This window comes from Oryctolagus cuniculus, chromosome 11 (assembly GCF_964237555.1).
Source record: "Oryctolagus cuniculus chromosome 11, mOryCun1.1, whole genome shotgun sequence".
NCBI lineage: Eukaryota > Metazoa > Chordata > Mammalia > Lagomorpha > Leporidae > Oryctolagus > Oryctolagus cuniculus.
This window is the reverse complement of record NC_091442.1, coordinates 56,126,379-56,153,643: the sequence shown is the minus strand read 5'-3', so window position 1 is coordinate 56,153,643 and position 27,265 is coordinate 56,126,379. Positions and strand designations below refer to the sequence as shown.

The 27,265-nt window shown below is 55.1% G+C and overlaps 1 protein-coding gene and 2 long non-coding RNA genes across 5 annotated transcripts; 1 reads left to right on the top strand and 2 right to left on the bottom strand.

The window, feature by feature from the left end:
• Positions 1 to 809: 809 nt before the first annotated feature.
• LOC138844354 (uncharacterized) lies at positions 810 to 2,628 on the bottom strand. Its single transcript, XR_011380055.1, has 2 exons — positions 2,442 to 2,628; positions 810 to 2,239 (listed from the first exon to the last, which is right to left on the bottom strand). It is a non-coding gene; the product is annotated as an uncharacterized lncRNA (long non-coding RNA).
• A 6,431-nt stretch (positions 2,629 to 9,059) lies between these two features.
• Positions 9,060 to 12,335, bottom strand: LOC108176645 (uncharacterized). Its single transcript, XR_001793330.3, has 3 exons — positions 12,202 to 12,335; positions 9,505 to 9,569; positions 9,060 to 9,194 (listed from the first exon to the last, which is right to left on the bottom strand). It is a non-coding gene; the product is annotated as an uncharacterized lncRNA (long non-coding RNA).
• A 214-nt stretch (positions 12,336 to 12,549) lies between these two features.
• SPRYD3 (SPRY domain containing 3) lies at positions 12,550 to 27,162 on the top strand. Of its 3 annotated transcripts, none has more exons than XM_051845540.2 (12): positions 12,550 to 12,683; positions 14,094 to 14,240; positions 15,396 to 15,471; positions 15,884 to 16,008; positions 16,307 to 16,442; positions 18,261 to 18,446; positions 24,255 to 24,404; positions 24,763 to 24,820; positions 25,302 to 25,421; positions 25,509 to 25,681; positions 25,938 to 26,045; positions 26,629 to 27,162. In XM_051845540.2, exons 1-12 carry the CDS (start codon positions 12,661 to 12,663, stop codon positions 26,827 to 26,829), a joined length of 1,503 nt encoding a protein of 500 aa, XP_051701500.2. In that variant the 5' UTR covers positions 12,550 to 12,660; the 3' UTR covers positions 26,830 to 27,162. The 3 variants fall into 3 exon arrangements, with proteins under 3 accessions (XP_051701500.2, XP_002711055.1, XP_051701501.2); XM_051845541.2 differs by lacking the exon at positions 12,550 to 12,683 and adding an exon at positions 13,777 to 13,919; XM_002711009.5 differs by having other exon boundaries at positions 25,938 to 27,162.
• Positions 27,163 to 27,265: the final 103 nt, after the last annotated feature.

Genomic DNA, 27,265 nt, shown 5'->3' with positions numbered 1-27,265 from the left:
ACCTAATGCTGGGGTTCAGCAGGAGTGCCTGAATGTGCTTCGTCTCCTCAGGCTACAGAGAGACTTTCTGCACCCATTCCCTGGACCCTTTTTTTCTTTCTTCTTCTTCTTTTTTTTTTTTTTTTTTTTTTTTTTGACAGGCAAAGTGGACAGTGAGAGAGACAGAGAGAAAGGTCTTCCTTTTCCGTTGGTTCACCCCCCAATGGCCGCTGCGGGCGGCACACTGCGCTGATCTGAAGCCAGGAGCCAGGTGCTTCTCCTGGTCTCCCATGCGAATGCAGGGCCCAAGTACTTGGACCATCCTCCACTGCCTTCCCGGGCCACAGCAGAGATGTGGACTGGAAGAGGAGCAACCTGGACAGAATCCAGCGCCCTGAACAGGACTAGAACCCAGGTGCCGGTGCCGCAGGCGGAGGATTAGCCTATTGAGCCATGGTGCCAGCATTTTTTTTTTTTTGAAAGATTTATTTTATTTATTTGAAAGACAGAGTTACAGAGAGAGGTAGAGACAGAGAGAGAGGTCTTCCATCCGTTGGTTCACCCCCAGATGGCCACAACGGCCTGAGCTGCACCGATCCGAAACCGGGAGCCAGGAGCTTCTTCCAGGTCTCCCATGCAGGTGCAGGGGCCCAAGGACTTGGGCCATCTTCCACTGCTATCCCAGGCCACAGCAGAGAGCTGGATTGGAAGAGGAGCAGCCGAGACTAGAACCGGCGCCCATATGGGATGCCAGTGCTTCAGGCCAGGGCGTTGACCTGCTGCGCCACAGCACCGGCTCCCCCTGGACTCTTAATAATTGGGAAACTGTGTTTTTAAAAGATTTATTTATTTATTTGAAAGTCAAAGTTACACACAGAGAGAAGGAGAGGCAGAAAGAGAGAGAGGTCTTCCATCCGTTAGTTCACTCCCCAATTGGCTGCAACAGCCAGAGCTGAGCTGATCTGAAGCCAGGAGCCAGGAGCTTCTCCAGGTCTCCCATGCATGTGCAGAGGCCCAAGGACTTGGACCATCTTCCACTGCTTTCCCAGTAGAGCTGGATCAGAAGTGCAGCAGCTGAGACTCAAACTGTCGCCCATATGGGATGCTGGCACTGCAGGCAGTGGCTTTACCCACTATGCCACAGTGCTGGCCCCTTTGGAAAATCTTAAAACTAGATGGTTATAACTAAGAATCTTGCTGTCCTTTGCAACACTGTCTGGCCAAAATAAAAACTGGAGAATGCAGAAACCTGGTTGTTCAATGGGCCTTTCAACTTGAATACTTTCTCACAACTCAGTGTCTGCAGGAGGCAGCAGAAAGGGTCAGGGATTTCTTACGTACAGCCTTTAAGGTGCTGTATCAACACTTCACTCACAAAAGGAGCTGCAGGCTCTGTCTTGGCCCTGCTGTCTTGAAGACAAGGGAGCAGCAGATAGATACAGTGGATGAGCCACTACTGGGTGGTCCTGTACCACCCCAAGCTCGGCATGTCCCGATACTGGGAGTGTCTCCAGGGGGTACCAGATCCTCCCCTGCACTCTTAGAATGTGATTCTTCTGTCCCTCCAATTATCCCATGACACTCACCCTTTAAACCTCCGGTCCCCCTGGAGGACAGCCCAATTGGAGTCACAGTGGGGGCCCCCTAGTGGCCAAATGTGAGCATGCTCTGTTCTCTGAGAGGCATGGTAACCGAGATATTGAGCCAAAGTACATGTCCCTTTCTCCACACCTTAATTAAGTCATTGTAAGCAAAAGCTAGTGAGGTTTATCAGAGGATCCTGCCAAATTCTCTGGGAAGTTTCAGGCCCTAATTCTGATCTTTGACCTGACCCGGGCCGGCCTCCACATTGTTATATACTTGTTGAATGGCACATCTGGGCTAAAACTGGACTGATTCAGTGCTGATTCTCTGGTGGTTCAGCAGCCTGAGCACTGTAGGGGCTTCAGCAGTTCTCACAGCTGCACTCGACTGGCATTCTCAGAGGGGTCAGCCCTGCATGGTGGCACAGATGAGAAAATACAAGGTGAAACCCACAAACGGCGGTTACATCGGGGAGGTGGCACAGGATAAGGATGAGAACGCAAGACTGAATTTGTTATTAGGGAGTTTCAGAAACGGACCCCGGGCTCCCACAAGCCAGATGGTAGCGATGGTATCCTGCTCCGGTGTAAAGGCCCATGGGAAAATGTTTCAGATGCGGGAACCTGGGATGCTGGTGCAAGCAGCATCCTACCCAAAGGACCCAGCTGGTCCATGCCTGCAGTGAAACAGAGACGGTCATTGGAAACGGGACCATGCTCAGCTCTGAAGGGAGGAGACTCCCAGTTCTCTCGTGGCTTTGTTTGAAGACTGTTGGGACTTGGGGACCCAGGGAGCTCCCACAACCCAAATGAGCATCTCGTGCCGGGAGCCCTGGGTGATGACGGACACTATAGGTGATTAATAGGGGGGCCACTTACTCAGGAGTGAACTCCCGTGGAGAAGATCTGTCCTCAAAGGGTTGTGCTGTCATGGGAGTTGATGGTAGGACTTGTTCTCAGAAACTTCCTTTGCCTTCCGTCTGTCAATAGAAGTTGTTCTTGTCTCCCACCCCTTTTTTTCCTGAATGCCCAACTCCTTTGCTTGGCAGGGGTTTGCTGTGATCCCTGGGTGCTTCTCTCAGGTTAATGTCTCTCAAGCCTGGATGGCCTTCCTGCTGAAATAAAAAAATCGTGTCGATCTTCAAGTCTGGGCTCAGGGATTATCTGTACAGGCCACAAATGCTGACCCCATCACAGTCCACTTAAGGGACAAGACAACATTTCCTCACTGACATCAGTACCCTCCTGAAAGCCAGAAGCTAGGTGGGGACTCCGACCCTTGATTGATAAATTTCTCTATCATGGAGTCCCAGGTCCATGTCAGTCTCCCTGAAATGCCCCCAGTCTAACTGTTTTAAAGCCAAATGAGAAATCCAGAATGTCAGGCAGGCGCTGTGACACAGTGGGTAAAGCCACTGCCTGCAGTGCTGGTACCTCATATGACTACTGATTCAAGTACCGGCTGTTCCTTGATCCAGCTCTCTGCTATGGCCTGGGAAAGCAGTGGAAGATGGTCCAACTCCTTGGGCCCCTGCCCCTGCGTGGGAGACCTGGAAGAAGCTCCTGGCTCCTGGCTTCAGATCAGCTCAGCTCTGGCCGTTGCGGCCATTTGGGGAGTGAATCAGCGAATGGAAGATTTCTCTTTCTCTCTCTGCCTCTGCCTCTCTGTAACTCTGCCTTTCACATAAAATAAGTAAATCTTTTTAAAAAATAAATATAGAACGTTTCAGGACCTCAGGGCTATTAATGAGGCAGTTATTGCACTTCACCCTACTCTGCCAAATCCTTACACCATATTAACAATATACCTGAGGGCACTACATGATACACCATCCTAGACCTAAAGGTTGCCACCCTCTGCATCTGTTAAGCATCTGTAATCCCAGTACCAGTTTGCCTTTGAATGGACTGATGCATCCTCAAATGGAATCCATCAGTATCCTTAGACAGCCCTTCCTCAGGCTTGCATGGAGAGTCCTCATATGTTTGGCAGTGCTCTTGCAAAGGAATTCAGAGCACTGCAATTAAAGACTGGGGCCATTATATAATGTGTGGTGATATTCTCATTCTCAGTCCCTCCAAGGAAGCCTCAGATGGAAATTCCATCCAGGTCTTAAACTTTTTAGAGAAACAGGAGCCAAAGTTTTCCCCACCAGAGCTCAGATTTCTAAACACGAGGTAACCTTCCTGGGACATGTTGTGATCCAAAGAACGTGTGCTCCTTAAGTGAAAAGAGACCATATTACGTATGGGGCCACCACAGACAAAGGAACAGCTATGGACAAGCCTGGGAGTGGCAGATTTTTGTAGGATTTGGATTCCAGGATGTGGGTTAATAGCCAAACTGTTATATGAGGCTTTAAAAGGTCCTGGCACAGACCCGCTTAATTGGATAGGAGAACAACAGGAGGCTTTCCAAAGGATTAAAGAGATATTAACAGAGGCTCTGATACTAGGAATCCCTAATTTAGACAGACCATTTACTCTGATTGTAGCAGAGAAACAGGGAGGAGCTCTGGGTCTGCTCACTAAGAAACCGAGTCCACTTTTATGATTACTGGCCTACTTTTCTTTTTTAACTTTTTTTTTTTTTTTTTTTGAAAGGCAGAGTTATAGAGCCAGAGCCAGAGACAGTAAGGGATTTTCTATCCACTAGTTCACTCCTCAAATGGCTGCAACAGCTGGGGCTGGGCCAGGCCAAATCCAGGAGCCTAGAACTCCATCTGGTCTCCCATGTAGGTAGCAGGGTCCCAAAAGCTTGGGCCAACTTCTGATTTTCCAGGTGCATTATCAGGGAGCTGGATAGGAAGTAGAGCAGCTGAGACCTGAGTTGGTGCCCATATGGGGTGCTGGCGTCACAGGCAGCAGCTTAACTCACTGCAAGTGGCCCATTTTTCTAAGCAACTAGATTTAAGCAAGCTGACTTTAGGCCAACCCACGAAGTTCAAACTCCACACCAGATGCCAGGTGCTCTAGAGGTTAAAGGACACCAGTGACTAATAGATGACTTACTGAGTTTCAGGCTCTTTCTTTTTGAAGTCCTCAATCCAGCTGCTCTCCTGACATTTGAAGTTACTTAAAAGTTTAGCTCACAGGGCTGGCACTGTGGTGCAGTGGGTGAAGCCACCAGCTGCAGGGCCGGCATCCTGTGCTAGCCTTGGGCATTGGTTCGAGTCCTGGCTCCTCCACTTCTGATCCAGCTCCCTGCTAATGCACCTGGGAAGGCAGATGGCCCCTGCACTCGTATGGGAGACTCAGTTGAAGCTCCTGGCTCCTGACTTCAGATCAGCCCAGCTCTGGCCATTGCAGCCATTTGGGAAGTGAACTGGCAGATGGAAATGCGCTCTCTCTCTCTCTCTCTCTCTCTCTCTCTCTGTGGGTGTGGCTGTCTACCACTTCCTCTCTGAAACTCTGCCTTTCAAATAATTAAGTAAATCTTAAAAAAATTAGCTCACTTTTATATAGAGACCACAGGACAAGTCTGTGCCAGCAGGCCTCATCTATGAGCTGAATCTCTGGAGAACGCAGGTGTTGAATGGTTCACTGACTACAACTGCAGTAGGTTCACGAGGGAAGGAGTTAGAAGGCAGGACGTGCCCCACTCGATCTTACTCAGATGATGGCAGCTCAGGCATCGCCGTCTAACACTTCCACTCGAAAGGCTGAACTTATGGCATTAACCAGATGCTTACATCAGGAAAAGGCTAAAATTCCTATTTACACAGACCCCACATATGCTTTCCTTGTGTTACATGCACACACACCAATTTGGAAAGAAGGAGGCCCACTGACTGCAAAGGACTCCCCCATTAACCACGGGGAAGAGATTTCAGCTCTCCTCCAGGGAATTCTGGAGCCCCGGAAGTGACTGTTGCCCACTGCAGGAGACAAAATACCCGTACAGCCACACAGCCAAGGGATACGCTAACAGGACAGCAGAGAAGGCTGCTGCTCAGAGGTTTTGGACGCCTCTAAGATCTCAGCCTATAAAGACAACTAGAGATTCCCCCCTGTGCAATGCTGAAAGATCATAAGGTCATCCTCCCAGCGACAAATGATTAAGGAAACACATAACCCACCTTGGAAGATTAACTCTAATGCAGGCAGTTTCGCAGGTGTTTGGAGGGGAAGGACTACATAATTTTTTTTTTTTTTTTTTTTTTTTTTTTTTGGGCAGGCAGAGTGGATAGTGAGAGAGAGAGACAGAGAGAAAGGTCTTCCTTTGCTGTTGGTTCACCCTCCAATGGCCGCCGCGGCTGGCGCACTGAGGCCGGCGCATCACGCCTATCTGAAGGCAGGAGCCAGGTGTTTCTCCTGGTCTCCCATGGGGTGCAGGGCCCAAGGACTTGGGCCATCCTCCACTGCACTCCCTGGCCACAGCAGAGAGCTGGCCTGGAAGAGGGGCAACCGGGACAGAATCCGGTGCCCTGGACTACATAATGTTACAAGGGAAGTAACTCAGTCCTGGGTGCTTTGTTTACAAAATAATCCTAGAGAGTAGACCACCCGCCTTACTCAGTCCCATCCAAAGGAGAGGAAACGGAAGACTTTACTAACACGCTCACGGCAATGGGCACGGATATCTATTAGTCTTTACTGATACTTCCATGGGATGGCTAGAGGCTTTCCCCACTGGAACAGAAAAGGCACAAGAAGTGTCTAAAACCCTGCTACAGGAAATCATTCCTCACCGTGGCCTCCCAAAGTCACTCTGAGGTGACAACAGACCCCCATCGCTTGTCACTTCCATGCTTCTTGGAGACCCTTGGGTCGTCTCAAAAAGGCTAACCATAGCCTGACAAGGACTGCAGCTAAGCTTTGCCGAGAGACCCCAGTGTCACGGCTGAAGTTATGGCCATTGCCCTCTGCAGTGAGGATGGCACCCGTGGCTACTCTAAGGCTTAGCCCTCTTGAAGTGTTATATGGAAGACACTGTCTCACCACTGAAATCCTCTTGATTCAGACTCAAGGTCAGGTAAAGTGTATTTTCAATCTAGGCCTGGCTCAAGAGTCTCTAATAGAATATGGTGAAAAATCCTCCCAGTGCGGGATTTCAAAAGTTGCTAACAGCTGATCTCCCCATGCGATCTAGTTTTGTTAACAACTTGGAAGGTGGGGCCGGCGCTGTGGTGTAGCAGATAAAGCTGCCGCCTGCAGTGCTGGCATCCCATATGGGCGCCGGTTCGAGACCCAGCTGCTCCACTTCCGATCCAGCTCTCTGCTATGGCCTGGGAAAGCAGTAGAGGATGGGCCGAGAGCTTGGGCCCCTGGTACCCAAGTGGGAGACCAGGAAGAAGCTCCTGGCTCCCGCCTGGTCCAGCCTTTGCCATTGCGGCCATTTGGAGAGTGAACCAGTGGATAGAAGAGTGATCTCTCTCTCTCTCTCTCTCTCTCTCTCTCTCTGTAGCTCTGCCTTTCAAATAAAATTTTTTTTTTTGACAGGCAGAGTGGACAGTGAGAGAGAGAGACAGAGAGAAAGGTCTTCCTTTGCCGTTGGTTCACCCTCCAATGGCCGCCGCGGCCGGCGCGCTGCGGCCGGCGCACCGCGCTGATCCGATGGCAGGAGCCAGGAGCCAGGTGCTTTTCCTGGTCTCCCATGGGGTGCAGGGCCCAAGCACCTGGGCCATCCTCCACTGCACTCCCTGGCCACAGCAGAGAGCTGGCCTGGAAGAGGGGCAACCGGGACAGAATCCGGCGCCCCGACCGGGACTAGAACCCGGTGTGCCGGCGCCGCTAGGCGGAGGATTAGCCTAGTGAGCCGCGGCGCCGGCCCTCAAATAAATTTTTAAAAAGTCTAAATCAATCAATCGTCAATTAATCAAGGTTTTTCATTAAAGCCAGCAAAGAAACAAAAACAACGCTCAACACATCTAAATCCAAACTCATGCTCTCGACCCACAAACCATTCCTCAGTCGTCCTGGGTTTGGCAGAGCTCTCATCACTCCCCAAATCTCCCACTTACCCCCCACTTTTTCCTCTTTGCTCATGAAGTGACTCAGTCCTGTTGGGTAACCCCTCCTAGTGGCTCCCCAAGTGGGCTTAGTATTTTTTTTTCTTTTAATTTCTAAGCCCATCCTGACGATGTCTGTTATTGTCGCCTACCAGGACCGTGGGGATCTTTTCCCACGCACTGCCTGGTGTTCAGGTACTGTCCACCCAGGCTGTTCTTTCTGAAATGAAAACACAGCACAGAAATCCACTGCTCAGAAATCTTCAGACTCCAATGTCAAGTCCAAATCCTCGGTTTGGAAGCCACTACTTCTACAACCCCTATTTTTTTTTTTTTTTTAAGATTTATTTATTTATTTGAAACAGTTACAGAGAGAGAGAGAGAGAGGCAGAGAGAAAGAGGTCTTCCATCTGCTGGGTCACTCCCCAATTGACTGCAACAGCTGAAGCTGCACCGATCTGAAGCCAGGAGCTTCTTTCAGGTCTCCCACGTGGGTGCAGGGGCCCAAGGACTTAGACCATTCTTTTCCTGCTTTCCCAGGCCACAGTAGAGAGCTGGATTGGAAGTGGAGCAGCTGGGACTTGAACCAGTGCCCACAGGGGATGTTGGCACTGCAGGCGGTGGCTTTACCTGCTACGCCACAGCGCCGGCCCCTCTACAACACTTATTATTACTTTATGAGAGCCACCCTCCCTGCTTGATCAAATACGTTCTTTGAGGTCACACTTGTGAACTTTTACTCAGAACCAACCCCTCAGCTTCCTCTTCTTTTCTAACCACTTATTCTCTGTTTTTTCTGTCTGATTTTTTATTTAAAAAAAATGTTAAAACAAAAGTGCAATACTCATTCCATAAGCGTGATGGGATCCTTCTGCAATTTTGTTGTAGGAAGCGAAGTCACTGATTTCAGAATGCTGATGGCCATCTATCAGCGAAACAATCAGTTCTCACACACTTTCAGTAGCTGCAGCCATTGCCTGGACTGTCTGTAGAAATTCTGAAACCGTGGAGCAGTCACTTCAAAGGACCTGTTCTCTACTCAGTCCGAATGATTTGCTGCCGGTGGCTTTCCTACAACATAAGGACACTCTAGAGATCTGCAGCTGTGAGCTCACAGCTCTGCCAAGTTTCCACTGAAAATCTATAAGCCAGTGGGTGAGCATGGCTCACCAGCCGCCTCTTTGGGAAGTGTCCCAGGCTCGCCTTATTCTCTATTTTCTATTATCAGGCTCTGGGTGAAATTGAGTATCTACGCATCTGGATCCCCAGGAACACACAGTCTGTGGTGAAAACAGACAGGTAAATCAGCACCGGCACTATAAAGGAGAAGAGGGGTCAGGGCCAGATGAACACGGAGGAGAGACTTTGCCTGGAAGATTCACAGAAGGCTTCGGGAGGAGCAGGCATTTTCAGTGGAGGGGATTTGGGGGATGGCTTCTGGAGAACACAGCGGATCTCTAAGTTACGTGGCTGTTCCTCACGACCGTCTTCACACCTTGTACAGTTCCTCTTGTAGTTCGAGCAGCTTTTTGCATACTATGTCTTGTCAGGACAGGGACCACGTCCACTGGTTCCCCTCTGCAAAATGCAGGTAGCAACGCCAACTTCACAGGTTGCCAGGGCTATGTGTATTGGGAATTCTTCGTGTGACGTATGCAGCCGTCACTCAATGGTCGTTTTCCTGAAATGAATGAATGAGCGAAGTGCCTTGCTCAGTTTCTAGCTCACACTAAAGTACTCGGTTATTTGGTGAATGAAAACTGTGCTATCCACAGCTGGAGCCCTCTGTCTTGGGAGGTCTCAGTGCGCAGGACCAGAGAAAGGCAGCGGGGTGGGTGGGATATGGTGTGGGAGAGCGAACCAGGCAGACGAGGGCTCACCAATCCCAGGCAGGGGCATTCAGATGCAGCCAAATTCAGTGGATGCATATTTATTTTTTGCATAATTCTCATGATGCTCCATAACCATCTCCCCTCCACAGGGAGACTTACCCAGATGGATTGACTTGCTACAGGCCACGTAGCTGGATGATGGGATCCAGTGTCTCCAAAGTTCTCTGCAACACAAAACATTCATGATGTAGAAAAACACCCAAAGGTTCGCATAAAGCTAAATGCAGATTTATTTGCTAAATGCTCAAGTCATATACAGTTTCTAGAGTCAGAGAGAAGTTGTTTTAATGTACTAAGAGGAAAGGTTGCCTTGTGTTGGGGGTGAGGTAGGGATTATATTATTCTACTTTTAAAGATTTATTTGTTAATTCTAAAGGCAAAGAATGAGAGAGAGAGAGAGAGAGAGAGAGAGAGAGAGAGAGAGAGAGAGATCGTCCATCTGCTGGTTCATTCCCCCAGTGGCTGCAATAGCCAGGGAGGACCCTTTGTCCACTCAGTGTAGTAAAAAAGCAAATAATGAAACAGAACCTGAGCATCAGCCCTAGAAACTTTATTCAGATGTCAAAGAATGGAGACATGGGAGCCTAACTTCTCAGACTGCTGACAGTTAAGGAGTCTTAGATACAAGGAGAGAAAGAATTGGAGTGTAACATGCTAAAGAATGGGAGGAGTATTCATTTTGGGGGAAGGTAGGTGGAGATGTCATGGAATAGGAGTGCATGGCTTCTTAAACTATTTTATGGACTCTTCTGGCTATTGGCAGGACAGCTGTCACCCATCACAGCCCTGGTGGGTGTGTCAGCCTGGGAATGAATTACCCTGAAGGCAGCCATGTTGGGTCTGGCTGGCCCTGGCTGGTTTAGCCCCAGGAGGAGCCTCTGATCCCAAGGCATCTTGTTCTCAAAGAGAAACAATGTTAGGGAGGGGCAGAAGCTCAGCTGCACAAAGCAGGCGGTGCTCTAGCTAACAGTTTCTCAGCAAGTTAAGCATGGGTCTACCCCATGATCCAGCCATTCACTCCCAGGGGCATAGCCAGGAGAAAATGGAATCTATGTCCTTACAAAGATCCACACATGGAAACAACCACCTGTCCAGCAACAGATGGCGGGATAAACAAACTGTGATTTATCTAAACAATAATAGTCAGCAATAACAAGGAATAAACTACTGACACAAGCAACAGCATGGAAGAATCTCAAGATGAGGGAATCAGACATGCTCTCTCCAAAAGAAGAGCATTTACGGTGTAACTTCTCTTACAGGAAATTTCAGAAGACACAAACTAAGCTAGTGACAAGCAGCAGGTTAGCGATTTCCTGGGGTGGCAGAGAGGGAGGGAGGGACTGATGACAAAGGAACAGAAGGAGACCTTTGTGACTGATGATATGGTCGCTATCTTGATGATGTGGGATAAGGGAGCTAGCTGGGCTGGACGTCACAGACCACAGGCCCTGCCCCGGGTAATTCTATCCTACTTGTCTGTGAGAACATCCCCTTTTCCTAGGGTGCTTAGTTTCATCCGGTACTTGAGGGAAAGTCTCCGTGTAAACAGGTATATTAAAGGGCAGGCACTGTGGTATAGCAGGTAAAGCCGCCACCTGCAGTGCCAGCATCCCACCGGTTCGAGTCCCGGCTATTCCACTTCCAATCCAGCTCTCTGCTATGGCCTAGGAAAGCAGTGGAAGATGGTCCAGGTGCTTGGGCCTCTGCACCTGCATGGGAGACCCAGAAGAAGCCCCTGGCTCCTGGTTTTGGATCAGCACAGCTCTGGCCATTGAGGCCAACTGGGGAGTGAACCAGCGGATGGAAGACCTCTCTCCCTCTCTCTCTCTCTGCTTCTCCTTCTCTCTCTGCGTAACTCTGACTTTCAAGTAAATAAAAAAAAAAAAAAAAGACTAAAGGAGGTGCTGAGCTGCCCCCTCAGCTTCCCTTCCCCCACCCCCTTTTCTCTCTGGCCCACTCCACTCCTCAATTACGCCCACACGCATGTGTGCATTGTCTCACCTTTTTCTTCTTCTTCTTCTTTTTTTTTTTTTTACAGAGTGGACAGTGAGAGAGACAGAGAGAAAGGTCTTCCTTTGCCGTTGGTTCACCCTCCAATGGCTGCCATATGCCATCTATGTGCCTGTGCCTAGAATGCTTCTTTAGGTAACAGGCAAGGACCTGGAACCGGAATCCAGACCCCACCTGCCCCCACATCACAGGTGGTGGTCAGGTCATATTTTCAGGGGTGTATATATAACTTATCAGCCGGTGCACCTCAAACGCGCAGGCCCTGAGGAAGCCAGGGAAGGCGCTTTCAGCAAAGGCCAGCCCCGTACCTAGCACTGGACGAGGAGAAAACCCTGCGGGAGACCCCTTCCTCTGCCCACTCCATCCCAGGCCCAAGCTAGCCGCTGAGTTTCTAGAAAGGAGACGGGGCGTGGGTTGTAGCACTGGGAGCCGCCCAGGCCGGTCCCTCCCGGGCTGATTTGGGGGTGAGCTGCAGAGTTGAGGCCGGAGGTATTTTTATAGCCCAGGAAGAGGGGGTGGAACGCCCAGGAGGGGTGCGGGATGAGCTGGTGACCATCCAGGGGCTGGCAGGGAGACGCAGGCTGCAGTAGGTCACAACACCAAGCCTTTGCCCTCTGGGTCACAGAATCGGGGCTCTCAGAGGTCCAGCTGTTTCCCATTGACTCCCATCCCGCACCGTTTATGGTATCGCTCCCTAGTCCCCCTTTCCCACCAAAGCCGTGGTGCGCCCCTCCTGGAATGGAATGTCCTTCCCAGAACGAACGAACGGTGAGGCAGGCGCACCTCCGGCTCCTCCGCTGCAAAAAGCATCGTGTGTATTCCACAAGGCGAAGTGGGCTCAAAGGGAATAAAGCTTTTGGCATCACATCGGGCACGGAACGAGCGCTCAAGAAACACTCGCAACGCCCGCGCGAGCGTGGCCGCCGCCCCGCCACCGCCTCCCGGACGCCCAGAGCACCCGGCGCGACGTTCGCGCCGCCACGTCGCCTCCTCCCACCCTCCACACACCCGGGTTTACCAGGCGAGACCCAGCGCTAGGTACCCGGCTCACCGGGCCGCGCCCCACCCCCGGCCTGAGCCCTACGATTGGCTGCTGCAGGTGCTCGTCTTGAGAGGCCGCTGCAGATTGGCTGAAGTCAGTGAGGGGGGGCGGGCCTCGGGAGAGCGTAGGAAGGGCGGGGACCCGGATGTGTGTGGTGGCGGCGGCCGAAGAGCTTGTGTGCGGAGCTGAGAGGCCTATGGATGAGGAGGACGCGGCGGCCCCGGTAGGCGGGGACCGGGGGGCGGGGTCCCGGAGGCCTCGGGTCTCCCCCCCCCCGCCCCGAGTCCGAGGCAGGGGGCGGGGGTCCTGGGCGGGGGTTCCGGGATCAGGGGCGGGGCCTTGAGCTCTGGTTCCTGGGTGTCTTCCCACGGGCGGTGGCCAGCCTTGGCTCGGTGCAGGGCCTGAGGAGACTGGGCGTAGTCACCGGGACGCCCGGGGACCCCCTTGTCCCCCCACCCACCCCGGGCTTGTCTGAATGACCAGGCCGGCCTAGCGCGGCTGTCAGTCGTCGGTGCCAGAGCTATGGCGTTCTGGGCCGCCCCCACCCACCTGGGCTGGACTCCCGGCTGAGTGCCCAGGGTGGCACAGGAGTCTCAGGGCTGCCCCATGGGTGCCTGCCCGTGGGCTACGTGGTGGCTTGTAGCTACTGCATTAGAGTCCTCATATGTGCCTTGGGATGGAACAGAATGCAGCCCAGTGGAAGCTTACGAAGCACCTACTGTGTGCAGGGTCTGGGTGGACCCCTTGTCCCAGCGTTTGGGGGGTGAGGAGGGCAGAGTGCTTCACGTTTTTCTCACGTTTGGCTGCCAGGATAAATGTCCGCATTCACTCCTGTGTTGGCGCTGCTGGTTGTGTGGACATGGGGATGGGTCATCCCGCTCCTGTCCGCCTGGCAGAGGCCATCTTAGTGCACGAGGCCATCTTAGGGGACGCCACCTGATTGGCCACTACCGGCCTTGGTCCTGCTGGGATGGGTTCTCTTAGGATGTGGTCAGCTTAAGGTCATGTCATTTCCTTGTTTTGAATCTTCCAGAGACGTCTCATTCCCCTTGGAATAGAATCCAGACTGCTTACCGTTGTCTGCAGGGCCTTGGCTAGGCTCCAGGCTCCTGTCTCATCTCATACACTTCTCCCTCCCGTTCCTGACGGCCGGCTGCCCTGACCCTCTGTTCCTTTGACCTGTGCCCTGGCTGGCTGTCTTCCTGGAAGGCTGTTGCTTAGGCTTGTCACGCGCCTGCCTCTTTTCCCACTCGGATGTCCCCTCTTCGGAGAGCCCAGCTTTGCACTCTGTCCACTCCCTCCATGATCACAACACACTGGGTTTTGTTCCTCCGCTGTCAGAATCGTGATAACTGGTGTCTGTCTGTCGGGCCTCCCGCCTACACGTACTAGAATGGAAGCCCCATGGGCGTGAGAATCCCATTCATCTGTTGGCAGCTCTACTCATAGCACCTGCCTGGTAGGAGCTCCCTGCGTGTTTTAGGAACAGAAGGATGAGGATGGGGATTGTTGAGAATGTGAGCAGATGGCTTCAATTCCTGCACCAAATGAGCCACATTCTGGGTCAAGCAGGCTAAGTAAAGGCTTTGCTCAGGGCCCTGTTTCTCCCTTACTCTCTTCCTCGCCCTGCCAGGTTTGTTCTCATGAACAAGATGGATGACCTGAACCTGCACTACCGGTTTCTGAATTGGCGCCGGCGGATCCGGGAGATTCGAGAGGTCCGGGCTTTCCGGTACCAGGAGAGGTTCAAACACATTCTTGTGGATGGAGACACGCTGAGGTGCGCCTAGGGGAACTGTTCCAGGTGTTAGAGATGAGCGGGGCTTTGGTGGAGGGAGGGAGTCGTCTACTGTAGTGTCTACACTGCAGTGGGAGGGGAGGGTGTGCCTGGTTCTAGAAGCTGTGAAGTCATGTGGGCCACTTCATTCTGCATCCCCCTCTGCCTCCCCACAGGGGTGCTGTGTCCTGCACTGCAAGGGTCTGTCCTGGCTGGGCTTTGGGACTGGTCATGTCTGCTTTAGGGGGCTGCCAGGGTCTCAGCCCCCACCTCCCTTGTCTTTGGTCTCTGTGTGTTCGCTTTCGCTTTCCTGGCTTGAGCCCCTTCCCCAACTCCTTCTGTGCCTGATTCTGTCACAAGCGGGAAGGACGAAGTGTTCTTTAGCCTGGTGGCAAGAGAGCTGAGGAGGACTCTGGGGACTACAAAGTGTCTTCCAGCCTGCAAAGACTTTGGCACAGAGGACCAGCTGTTCTCTGTTTCGCTGAGAACAGAGCCAGAGAAAAAAGGCAGAGGCTGCAGGGTGAGGGATTGAGATGGTTTGTTTATTTGATAAGCTGGCGGGGTGGGGGGGAGACAGACAGACAGATAGAGATCTCCCATCTGCTCCCCACAATGTCTTGGACTAAGCCAGGCTGAAGCTGGGAGCCAGGAATTCAGTCCAGTCTCCCATGTGGGTGGCAGGAAGCTAACTATCTAAGCCTTCACTTTCGCCTCCCAGCGTGCGCATCAGCAGGGAACTGGAATCGGGAGCAGAGCCGGGACTCAAATGCAGATAGGTCTGATCTGGGATGCAGGTGCGCAACCTGTGGCTTAACTTCTAGACCAGATAGCTGCTGCGGGATTGTGGTTGGACAGGGTGATGAGAACCCTAAAAGGCAACTAAGTGGAGCTGCACATTCTTTTCCCTATGAAAATGGAGAAACCAGGCTTGTGTGGGCCTGGTGTGGGTTGGACCCTGGCTGGAGGCAGTGGAAGCAGAGGGGTTACCTTAAGTGTTTTGTTACAGTGTCGGCACAGATGTCCTGAAGTGAGGCCTAATGGATTCTCCTCTGTGCTGGTCCTCGTGGGGGGTTGGGGTGGTGGTTGGGGGGGGCTGAGGTCCCCTCCCTCACTCCTGCATTGGGCTGCTAATGGAAATCCCCCTCATTCTTCCTTCAGTTACCATGGAAACTCTGGTGAAGTTGGCTGCTATGTGGCTTCCCGACCCTTGACCAAGGACAGCAATTATTTTGAGGTGATGAGGGCGGGGGGTGGGCAGAGCAAGGCATGCGATCAGGGTGAGATCACTAAGTGGCAAGGAGGTTCTCCACGAGATTCATGACCTTGACCTGGTTCTCCCGGGCCGCCTTCCTGGCTAGGAGAAGGGTCCTGGCCCTCTGCCCTCTTTCCCGTCACCAAGTGGACTTCACAGGAGCCCAGATTTTGACCCAAGTCCTTCTCCACCTCCTAACCTGAACCCAGCTCCTGTTTGCTGTCCTTGGAAACGGGTTCCTGAGTAGCGTGATGACGCAGGCTCCCGCGCTGCGCCGTCACAGCTCTGTGTCAGTGGTTCCCACGTCATTTGTCTGTTTGAGCTCAGTCCCTTCTGATCTCTAACATCCCTCCCCACCCCCGCCAGCTGAGTGTGCCCCATGGGTTTCCTGCAGGTATCTATTGTGGACAGCGGCGTCCGGGGCACCATTGCTGTGGGGCTGGTCCCTCAGTACTACAGCCTGGATCACCAGCCTGGCTGGCTGCCGGACTCTGTGGCCTACCACGCTGATGACGGCAAGTGAGTCTCCTCCTGCTGAGCCTGCGGATTTGGGTGTCTAAGGATCACGTTGGGGAAGCTTTGGCTGCTCCTTCCCCTGCGTTGGGGTGTTCTCATGGGCTTTTCTGACCAAGTCATGGGGGTTGTCGGGCAGCTGCGCGTCCAGATTTTCAAGCTTAAAGGGGAACGGGGACTCTCCCAGGGCTTAAGCGGAGTGGCTACTGTCACAGGGTGACCAGGAGCAGGGAGACAAGGCCGCAGCTGCCAATGTGGGGGAGGAGAGGGAGGCCAGGCCGTGTCTCTGCACCTCTGTCCACAGGCTGTACAATGGCCGGGCCAAGGGCCGCCAGTTTGGGTCAAAGTGCAACTCCGGGGACCGGATTGGCTGCGGCATTGAGCCTGTGTCCTTTGACGTGCAGACTGCCCAGATCTTCTTCACCAAAAACGGGAAGCGGGTGAGTGGGCTCAAGGGGCCTTGAAGCCGCCCAAGGGCCTGCTGGCTGGGCCTTGCCCGGGGACCCGTGTGCTTAATCCCCATCTCCTGCACGCCCACCTCAGACCCTCCTGAAGTGCCCTGTGTGCAGAAGATACTTCCCTTTCCTGGGGCAAGATGGGATGTTACCCAGGTGGCTGGCGTGGAGGTGCAGGGAGGGTGAGCAGGCGTTGTGGGCGCCGGAATTGGGTGATCTGGGGAAAGATTCTGAGCAGGAAGAAAAGTAGACCAGATGGCCTGACTGCAAACGCTGGGGTCCCCTTTGGGTTTTTGACTTGAATACTTCTGGGACTATGGCATTTCTTCCTTTCTCTCTGTTTCTCGCTGTTTGTTTATTTGAAAGGCAGAGACACAGAGAAAGAGACAGACAGTCTAGAGAGAAAAATCTTCCATCCCCTGGCTCACTTCCCAAATGCCACAACAGCCAGGGCTGGGTCAGGCCGAAGCCAGGAGCCTGGAGCTCGTCCTGACCTCCGTGTGGGTGCAGGGGCCTCCTAGGGTGTGCGTTGGCAAGAGGCGGAGCTCAGGTTCAGACCCCGGCGCTCTGCGGGGTGCGGTATCCCAAGTGGTCTCACCCTCTGTGCCAAACATCCACCCCTTCTGTGTTTTGCTTTGCTTGTTGTACTTCTTCCCTGTTGAGAGAGGCTGGTAGGGGTGAAGGACGTGTCAAGAGCAAGTAGACGAGAGGGACCCAGCCCTCTTCCTCTTGTCCAACTCTGTCTCAGACAGTTTCTCTCTGCGGCCTTGGCTGAGACGTCCTACCCCGAGTGTCTGCCGCAGCGCTCTCCTGCTTCAGTCCACGCTCCGAGGCCCGAGAGGATTTGGCAGCAAGTCGACAGACACTTCTGCTTGGCCAGGAGTACCTGGCATGTTTTTAGACTTTTTTGTACCTTTGGTTTTTATTTTATTTTTTATTATTTATTTTTTGACAAGCAGAGTTAGACAGTGAGAGAGAGACAGAGAGAAAGGTCTTCCTTTCCATTGGTTCACCCCCCAAATGGCTGCTACGGCCAGTGCTGCGCCAATCCGAAGCCAGGAGCCTGGTGCTTCCTCCTGGTCTCCCATGCGGGTATAGGGCCCGAGGACTTGGGCCATCCTCCACTGCACTCCCTGGCCACAGCAGAGAGCTGGCCTGGAAGAGGAGCAACCAGGACAGAATCCAGCACCCCAACCAGGACTAGAACCCGGGGTGCCGGTGCCGCAGGTGGAGGATTAGCCAAGTGAGCCGTGGCGCCGGCCCCTTTGGTTTTAACATCTTATCACTCTATATGATTCTTTATTGGTTGTACCATCTTAAAAAAAATACCCTTGTGGAGAGTTGACATGGTGGCACAGTGGGTGAAGCCACTGCTTGCGACACCTGCATCCCGTATCAGAGCACAGATTCGAATCCCGGCTGCTCCACTTCCCATCCAGCTCCCTGCTAATGTGCTTGGCAAAGCAGCGGAAGATGGTCCTAGTGCTTGGGCTCCTCCCGGCCATGTGAGGGGTCTAGATGGAGCTCCAGGCTCTTGGCTTAGAGCTTGGCCCAGTCCTAGCCCTTGCGGCCATTTGGGGAGTGAACCAGCAGGTGGGAGAGCCTGCCTTCTCTCTCTCTCTCTCTCTCTCTCTCTCTCCCTCTCTCTCTCTCCCTCTCTCTCTCCCTCCCTCCCTCCCTCCCTCCCTCTGACACTCTTTCAAATACATAAATAAATCTTCAAAAACCCAAACACCCTGGTGAGAGTCAGATGAGCCGTGGAGAAGTGAGCCAGGTGGCAGCTGTCTCCTTCCTCCGCTGCAGGTGGGGTCCACCATCATGCCCATGTCTCCGGATGGGCTGTTCCCAGCAGTGGGCATGCACTCCTTGGGAGAGGAGGTGCGGCTGCACCTCAACGTCGAGCTGGGCCGCGAGGACGATGGCGTCATGGTGGTGGACAGCTACGAGGATGAGTGGGGCCGGCTACATGATGTGCGAGTCTGCGGAACCGTAAGTGTGGCTGGGGCGGGCACTGGGGAAGGGGCTAGGTGGGTGCTGGGGGCGGGGCAGGCGCTAGCCCTACCTTTGGCATCCCACGCCCTCTGTCACCCTGCACACCTGCCTTCAAGGGGCTGAGGTGTGACTGGCCCAGGCTTCCTGTTCACACGGTGCATGGGGTGGGTGTGGTCTCAAGTCCCACACACGTGGGGAGAGCTCTGTAAGATCTTGCTTGAGCATCGTTGTCAGCCCCTCCGTCTGCCCTCTGCATCTTCCAGAGGTTGAGAATGGAGGCTGGTGGAGGGTCTCTGAGATTCCCGGAGCCTCCAAGCTCGCTTCCTGCGCCTTCTCCATGCACCTGCTCTGGTCTCTCCTGGAGTTGAAGAAGCCTTGGGACGCGCTTGGACCCAGAGAGAGGGGAATTCCTCCTAGCTTCCTCCTGCGTCTCCTGCTGTGTGGGGAGAGACTGGGCATTGAGTCCGGGGTCTGGGCCACTCAGGCCTCCCACCTTGAATTGTCCCCCTGCTGCCCCTTCGCCCAGGCCTGGCCTTTTGTTCCACCCTCTGGCCTAAGCACCCCAACCCAGGCTGCTTTGTCACCTCAGCAGGACAGGAGCAGTCGGGGGCGGGAGTGGATTCTGAGCAAGGTCTCCCCCTTGTGGAGTTCAGGGTAGTCCAACCCTGGAGGAGTGGCCCTGGGCTGAGCCAGGAGGCCTCGGGCGCCCGGCCCTCCACTCTCCCCTCTCTTCTCTCTTTCCCCCTCCACCATCATTTTGATGACATCCACAGAGTCGAAGTTGGGACTGAGCCAGGACTGTGGTCCGGCTCTCATCCCTGACCTCTCCACAACAGGGTTTTCTTGGCATCTTTCCCGTCCTGGACCTGTCTGCACTCCGCTCCTGGCTCCTCCCAGGCAGTCTTTTCTGAGTGACGCGGAATCCCACAGATATTTATAAATAGCCTTCCTTCCTCCCCACCCTCCCCCAGCGGCCTTAGGCCACTCACTCCAGGATTTTTTTCTGAGGCCTAAGCTGAACTGTTGCATTTGGCTCTTCTCTCAGCTCCTCAGCCCAGCCCGGGATAGCTGGCAGGGTGGGCACACTGCTCCCTGGGTCCTTGCTGCCCCGGGGAGCAGAGGCAGACGTGGGCAGGAGCCTCCTGAGGACGTGTGCCTTCTCGCCTTCCAGACAGGGGTGACTTACCAGTTTCCTCCATTATCCCTGCTTGTCTCCTGGCTGCCTCCCTCCCGGCTCTTCTTCCCGTTACTGTGTTTCTGACTCAACCGCTGAGAGCCGTGTTGTCCCAGAGGAACCTGGGAGAGATTTGGGCCACGCTCATGGCTGCCTCTTCTGAAGGCGTCTGGTGTAGCCGTTCCCCCTTGCCCTTTTCTGCCTGTGTGTCTGGGGCATGTGATCTCTGCTGCCCTCAGAGCTGGGTTCTCCCGTGCTCTCCGTCCTGTGCCCTTTGGAGCGAGGAGCTCTGGGCGAGGCTTTGATGCCCCCTTGCCCAGAATCCCTCACTGGGAGACTTGGCATGGCAGTTGGGGTGGTTTTTTGATGTGCAACTCCTAGACACAAGGTGCTCCTGGCCCCTGTCCTGGGCGCGTGACAGCCCCACAGATGCCCACACATTCCCAAATATCCTCTCGTTTGGCTGTGCGTGAGAAAACAGCCCCAGAGATGAGAGGAGAGGCTTGTTCAGATGTCAGATGGTGAGTCAGTAGCACAAGCAGGCCCAGCTGCTCATTATATGACCCCTGAACCCTGCCTTTCCCAGTGTAATTGAGATGGTTCCCAACTTGTAATGTTTTGACTTAGAAATTTTTTTTTTTTAGCTTTATGGTGGCGCAGAAGCGACTTGCTGTTGGTAGAAGCTGTGCTTTGATCTTTCCCTGGGCTGGCGCCGTGCAGGACACCCCTGCCCTGCAATGCCGAGCATGGTGGCTCACAGCCAGCCCAGCCCCGTGACCGCAGGGCCAAGCAAGCCGCTCTCACGGGGCTCTGTGCAGCGTGGCTAGGGCGCTAGGGAGGTTAGGTGGAGTCCGTCCATGCTCAGCTAATGGGCGTTTGCAACTTCCTGGGAGTTGTTCGGTAGGTAACCCTGTCGTACGTGCAGGAGCGGCTGTGCCTGCTGTGGAGGGTGGGGGCAGCCAGTACAGTGGGCTAGACTGGTTCTGTCTATTCCCTGCTCTTCTGCGGGAAGTCAGCTCCCTTCCCATGCGTCCTCGCGGTGGACTGGAGTTCTCAGTGAGAGCCCACTGCCCCGGGAGACTGCTTTCTCAGCTCTCTAGCCAAGGCCCTTCTGTGAGGGCTCCCTTGGCCGCCTTGGCGTGCTCCACGCTCTGAGTCCTTTCTCTCAGTGTTGGGGTCTCAAGGGTCCTCTTCTCCCTTTTCATTGGTTCTCACAAACAAGAGCGATTCACTTCCTGGCTCTTTTTTTTTTTTTTTTCTGCCACTGTTTCATTATGAAAAATTTCAAATATACAGAAAATAAAATAAAGCAAAAATAGTGCAGTGAACACTTGTATGCCCATTCCCCAGATTCAACAATTGTTTATACTTAGTGGCGTTGTTTGATCTGAGTATCTGTACACAGACAGATGTGGCTCTTTTAAAAAAAAAATATTTATTTTATTTATTTGAAAGAGGGAGAGAGAGAGAGAGAGAGAGAGAGAGAGTTCTTCCATCCGCTGGTTCACTGCCCAAATGGCCACAATGGCCAGAGCTGTGCTGATTCAAAGTCAGGAGCCAGGAGCTTCTTCCAGGTCTCCCACGGGGCTGCAGGAGCCCAAGGACTTGAGCCATCTTCTACTGCTCTCCCAGGCCATAGCAGAGAGCTGGATCGGAAGAGGAGCAGCCAGGTCCTGAACTGGCGCCCATATGGGATGCCTGTGCTTCTGGCCAGGGCTTTAACCCCCTGTGCCACAGCGCCAGCCTCAGATGTGGCTCTTTCTTGAGTGAAATTCTTTGTCTCTTGTGGCCTCCGTTTCCCCCCTAAAGCGTGCCCCCACAGGCCCCTGTGGGAGTTGGAGCATTGCTGTGGCATGTACTCAGGGATGGGAGTGCGGCCCCTCGCCCACCCCTGCCTGCGGGCCTCACGCTGTGAGGTAACGTGTAGAGGGTGGGGGGCAGCTGGTACAGTGGGATTAGACTTGTTCTCTCTTTGTTCCCTGTTCCTAGCTCTCTGACAACTCCTTGGTGACGGGACAACAGCTCCGTACACAGAGGGGGTGAATGAGGCCCTACCCCCCCAGGGGTCCTCCCAGACCCAGCCCAGAGGGAGGCCGTGTTGGGGCCTGAGCTGGCTGGTGGCGAGTGAGTGCTAGGTTCCTGTTTCAGCTGCTTCTGGGCCCCGTGGGCTCTGGCCCCTCCCTGGGTCTCTGCTGGGAAGGGGAGGCGAGGCTGTGAGGTGGCTGCTGCTAGGAGGCAGGTGTGGAGTGCAGGCGGCCTCGTGGGACCAGCAGCCTCCAGCCCGTGTCGTGCCCACTCGCTCGGCCTTTCCAGCACGGGTGGTGTGTACGTGTGTTTCAGAGGCTGCAGAGGATGTGAGGCCCCCAAGGAGAGGGTTCTCACCAAAGATGCAAAAGAACATTCCTGATGATTGGGTGGTGGTCAGCGGGGAGGTGGCCTGGGGTGCGGTCACCTGTCCTTTGTGGCCTGAGTGGCTGTTCTGGTTGGAGGGAAGAGTAGAGGTGAGAGGTCACTTTCTTCTTGGTGGTTGGGGTTTCCAGTGTGCCCGCCTACTGGGTGTCCAGCTCCCTGCTAAGCACTTGATCTTCACGGAGTCTCTCACCGCGTTGTGGAAATGCAGGTGGTGTTAGCCCCATTCTATTGATGACAAAACCGGAGCTTGAAGAGGTGACTGTGTCTTGCCGAAGATTCGTGGCTACTGAGTAATGGAGTTAGGATTGAAACCCAGTGTGTTGAATTCTCGTTCTCACTAAGGCATCTGAGCACAGACACGGACCAGCACCAGGATCACAGCAGTCCAAGTCCTAGGTTCCTAGGGACTAGCTGGGGTCTGTTAGGGAGCCCCACTTTCCCACCTCCGCCCCTCTGCCCTGAAAAGGCTCGTCAGATGACGTCGGGTGGCTTCCACCATGAGGGGTGGCGCTTCCTGTCTCAGGGAGGGCACACCATGCAGGGACCTGGCCATCCGGGATGTCAGCCGGCCGTCTGACCGCTGCAGGTGGGAGTGGGAGTGGGCCTCGAGGCCCATGCCAGTGCCAGTGGTCCTGGTTGTGACCTCAGGACGCACCCCATGTCCCCCGAAGCTTAGTCAAGCTGCAGCATCTGCTCTCTTCAGGGCCGGGGCCGAGGGAATCATTGGGCGGATTTTTCCCAAGGATCAGGATCTGGACTGGCCGGCTTTTGGCTCTGGAGCTGGAGAACACTGTGTTTCCTACGTGGAGGCCAGTTGGATAGAGTGGGTCAAGGGCAGCTGTGGGGTCCCCCACCCAGTTCTGCAATACTGGGTGGAGAGGGTGGGCTGGGGGCTGCTTTGGCTGGGTGGAGTATAGACCAGTTCCTGTGTGTTGAGCCACACCCCTCCCAGCTTGCTGGGGAAGGAAGCCAGGCTAAGAATGCACAGGGGCTGGGAGCAGGATTCACAGGGGGCTGGGTGTGCAGTTAGGTGGTCTCCCCGCGTCTCTGGCTGTTCCCTGGTCTGCCCACATTCTCTTGGGAGAAGAGGGGTGGATAGACTTCAGGGATCCAGGGCGGGAGAGGGCACCAGGTCCCTGTGCTCCGCTCAGAAGAGGGGGAGAGGTACGGGGCCGGTCTCTGCTAAGACCCGCGCGGGCTTCTGTGCTGGCACAGGCAGGAATCCTTGTGGGTGAGAGGGCAGGGCCAGGGCTTGTCAGGGTGGAGGAGGCCCCCAGGGAGCAATTTTTTTTAGGGTTGCCAGGGTGGAAGGATAGATGAGGGGTGGTTTTTAGGTAATTAAAAGGGGATTAAGGGCTCCCAGGTGATGATGAGGGTGGAAGAAAGAGGGGATAGGGTTGAGTCATAGCCCCACTGTTACCATGACAACTGATAAATAAATCCTCCCAGACTGGGGGTTGCTACTTCGTCATGCCCAGGCAGGGCCGGTGTGGGACATGTGCCCTGTCCCAGCTGCACGCAGCTACTGTGTCTGGGGACACGGAGCCTGCCTCTGTCCTCACTTTGGCCTTCTGTCCATTTGGCACTTGAAGGAGCAGAGTTGACCATCTCGGTTCCTGGGCTCCCTGCAGCACCTCTCCAACCCAACACCGAAGCAGTCTCTTCAAAGTCAAGTCAAACAAAGACCTTGAGAAATTCACTCAGTCCCATCCCAAGCAGAACTGGCTTCTCAGCTCGCCCCTTTCCCCAAACATCCGGGGTCGGCCCCCACCCTGTGCCTCCTCCCTCTCCCCAGTAGGCCCCCTGAGAAAGTCACCCCGTTTCCTCTCAGCCCCTTCTCCACTCCTTTCCCTACAAGGCCAGCCAGGTGATTCGAGGAAGTGCATTTCACATGGGGTCCCGCTGGCCTGGTTCCCAGCCAGGAAGCCCTGCTGTCCAGCTGCCACTCGGCTCTCCACTGACTCCCAGCAAGCGGGGTGGATCTCAGGCCCAGGAGGAGTGCAGGAGGGCGTTCAGTGAGGGACTCCTCGTGCCATGCTGTCCCCTGCGCCCCCACACCCCGTCCCTGTTCTTCCACACCTGCCTGGAACTTGGAGGCCACATTGTGCCTCTAGGGTCCTTTCTGTTGTTGTTAGACCTGGGAACCAGTACCCACACTGCCTTGGGACCAGGTTTCCAGGTGGGTGTTAGCCTGACCCCACCCGGCTCTTTCCCCACAGCTGCTGGAGTACTTGGGGAAGGGCAAGAGCATCGTGGATGTGGGGCTGGCCCAGGCCCGGCACCCCCTGAGCACCCGCAGCCACTACTTTGAGGTGGAGATCGTGGACCCTGGAGAGAAATGCTACATCGCCTTGGGGCTGGCCCGGAAGGTGGGCACAAGTGCTGGGTGACTGGGCACGTGGGGCTATTGGCACAGGCCCAAGAAGCTCTGGGGGAGTCCGGGGGGACCTTAGGCTGAGACAGAACATGGCTATGTGCATCTGCTGTGTCAGACTAGAGCCCACGTGAGCGAGGATCTGAGAGAGCATCACCACGTGCACAGAGGCCTGGCTCAGGGTGGGCGCCCCGAGCCCTCTCCTTACCTCCCCAGGATGCGAGAGGCTGGGGGCCGGGGAGCAGCTGTCTGGGTGGGCGTCTATTCCAAAAACATGGGTGATCCGGCTGCCGCCCTGTCCTGTCCTTTGTTGTGCGTGATTCCATGGGTTTCCTCCTCTCTGCTCACTGCAGGACTACCCCAAGAACAGGCACCCCGGCTGGAGCCGAGGCTCTGTGGCTTATCATGCAGGTGAGTGGAGGACATGCAGCTGAGGGAGTGGACTGGAGGGGCTCCCAGTGGCCTGGCCCTGGCTGCCAGTGCTTTCTCCTCATCTGTGTTTCCTCTCCCAGCCCGGAAAGCCGGGGTAGCAGATCGTGGTGGGAGATTGGGCCGAGCTGGACATTTCAGGCCCCCCTGGGCCCCTCCTGCAGATCTGCAGGGTCCTGGTTTCCTTTTCTTTCTCCTTTTTGGCCTGTTGGGTGCCTTCAGGGCTTCCGCCTCTCCCTCCCCTCTCTGCCAGCAGCTCCCCAGCAGGTTTCCCCTTGTGCTGAGGGACCTCGTGTCCCTGCTCTTGTCACTGGGCGCCCCCTCCCCACGTCTGTCTCCATCCTCGTTTCCTGTTGGGTGCTCCCTTCCACTGAGCCCGCACCGTGGGTGGGGAGGTGACCGCTGCCAGTCGGGGTGGCTCTGGGCTCCCTCAAGCACAGGTCTTGTCCTCTCCCTGTGACAGATGACGGGAAGATCTTCCATGGCAGTGGCATGGGGGACCCCTTCGGGCCACGCTGTTACAAGGGGGACATCATGGGCTGTGGCATCATGTTCCCCCGGGACTACATCCTGGACAGTGAAGGTCAGTGGGGTGCGGCGGGGCGGGGTGGCCAGTGGCTGCCAGTGGCTGCCCAGCATGAACGGGAGCTGAGGTTTCCTGGTTTCCCAGGGGACAGTGATGACAGCTGTGACACAGTGATTCTGTCTCCAACTGCCCGGGCTGTCCGGAACGTCCGGAACGTCATGTACCTGCACCAGGAAGGGGAGGAGGAAGAGGAGGAAGAGGAAGAGGAAGACGATGGGGAAGAGATAGAGCAAGAGCATGAGGGCAAGAAGGTGGTGGTGAGTGGGGGAGGCTGTGGCGCGGGGCTGGGCAGGGTGGGAGAAGGAGGGTCTGCGTGCTCCATCTGCTGAGGTGGGGGGGCCGAGGTTTTCCAGCCCTGGACGCCCTCTTGTGGCCTCTGCTCTTACTACCCTCTGTGCCTCGGCAAGGCCGTGCTGGGTTGTAGGAAGTGGTTGGAGCTCAGGACTGTGTAGCTCCAACACCAGAAGAGGCCATAGCCCGCCTCCTCCATTCTTCCCCCACCTCCACCCCCAGGTCTTCTTCACCCGGAATGGCAAGATCATTGGCAAGAAGGATGCTGTGGTGCCGTCGGGAGGCTTCTTCCCCACAATTGGGATGCTAAGCTGTGGGGAGAAGGTCAAGGTAGACCTGCACCCCTTGAGCGGCTAGGCCCTCTCCCTCTACTCACTCTGCGGGGCCGGGCACCTAAGGGTTTGCTCGCCCACCAGGCCCCGGGCCGCTGCAGGGTCTGTCTGCCCTTACCAGTGCAGGCCCCTGTCCAGCTCCTCTGCCCACGTTTCTGACCTGGTGCCTCCCTTATTGTCAGTCCCTGTCCTGAGTCCCTGGTTGGCCAGGAATGGGCCCAAAGAATGGTGTTGCTGTAGGAGGGGTCCCACCTGCTTGGGTCCCCTTTCCCTCACTGGCCCCATGGGAATGAGCGGGCGGGTGCCCAGTCTCAGCTGCTATGTGGGCGTGGCACTTTGCAGCGGGTGGAGCAGAAGCCCCGCCCCCGACTCGCCATGGTGTTTCTCGAAGAATTCTCTGTTCTGTTTTCTGTCCTCATCATGTGGACCAGCTGCTGCTGTCACCCCCCTGGCTGGGCTGGGGGGGGGCCTCTTGGGCCACCTTGCTCCTTTCATTGGCTACTGCCCTGAGACTCCCCTTGGGTCTCCTCCGTTCTTTCCCCCAGAGAGCTGGCTTTCTCTCCCTTCCTCTTCCCGTTCAGGCACCGTGGGCCCGCACAGAGCCCGAGTCTCTGCCCCCCCACCTGCATACACACAGATGGTCACCCATCCCACATCTCAGAGGGAGGGGCCAGGGGGCCCTCAACATCTTCTCCTCACCCGGGGCACCCTCGGCCCCAGCTCCCTGGATGGTGCCTGAGGCTCTGGGCTCATCTCTCCGCGGGGTCAGGAGGAGACCCTAGGGCCCCTCAGCCCCATCCGCACCCGGCTCTGTCCCCATGCCCGCTTGCTGCTTGTGCCAGTTGCCTGTCTGCTTCAGTGTTTGATTCTAGCACTCACTTGTGTCCCCCAGCCTCAGAGCTCCTTCTGCCCCCTGGGCCCCTCCCTGTAACGTGACTTCTCCCTGGAGGAGGGCCTTGGGAGCCTCGGGCCTCGGTTTGCACAGAGTGGGTCGGGCTGTGGGGTGGTGGGGGAGCTGCCCCCTTGGCCCTGGTTTCAGGCCCTGCACTATGATGTGTGAAATGTATGTACAGACCAGAGATGTTTACACAGCCAGTAAAGATGGAGTTTCCATAGTCGTCCTTCACAGTGTGCAGGCCTAGAATGGCTGGAGGGAGGGGCAGCTGGGGCAGTGTGTCCGCAGGGCGGACGGGAACCCGTGGTAGCCAGGGCTAAGGA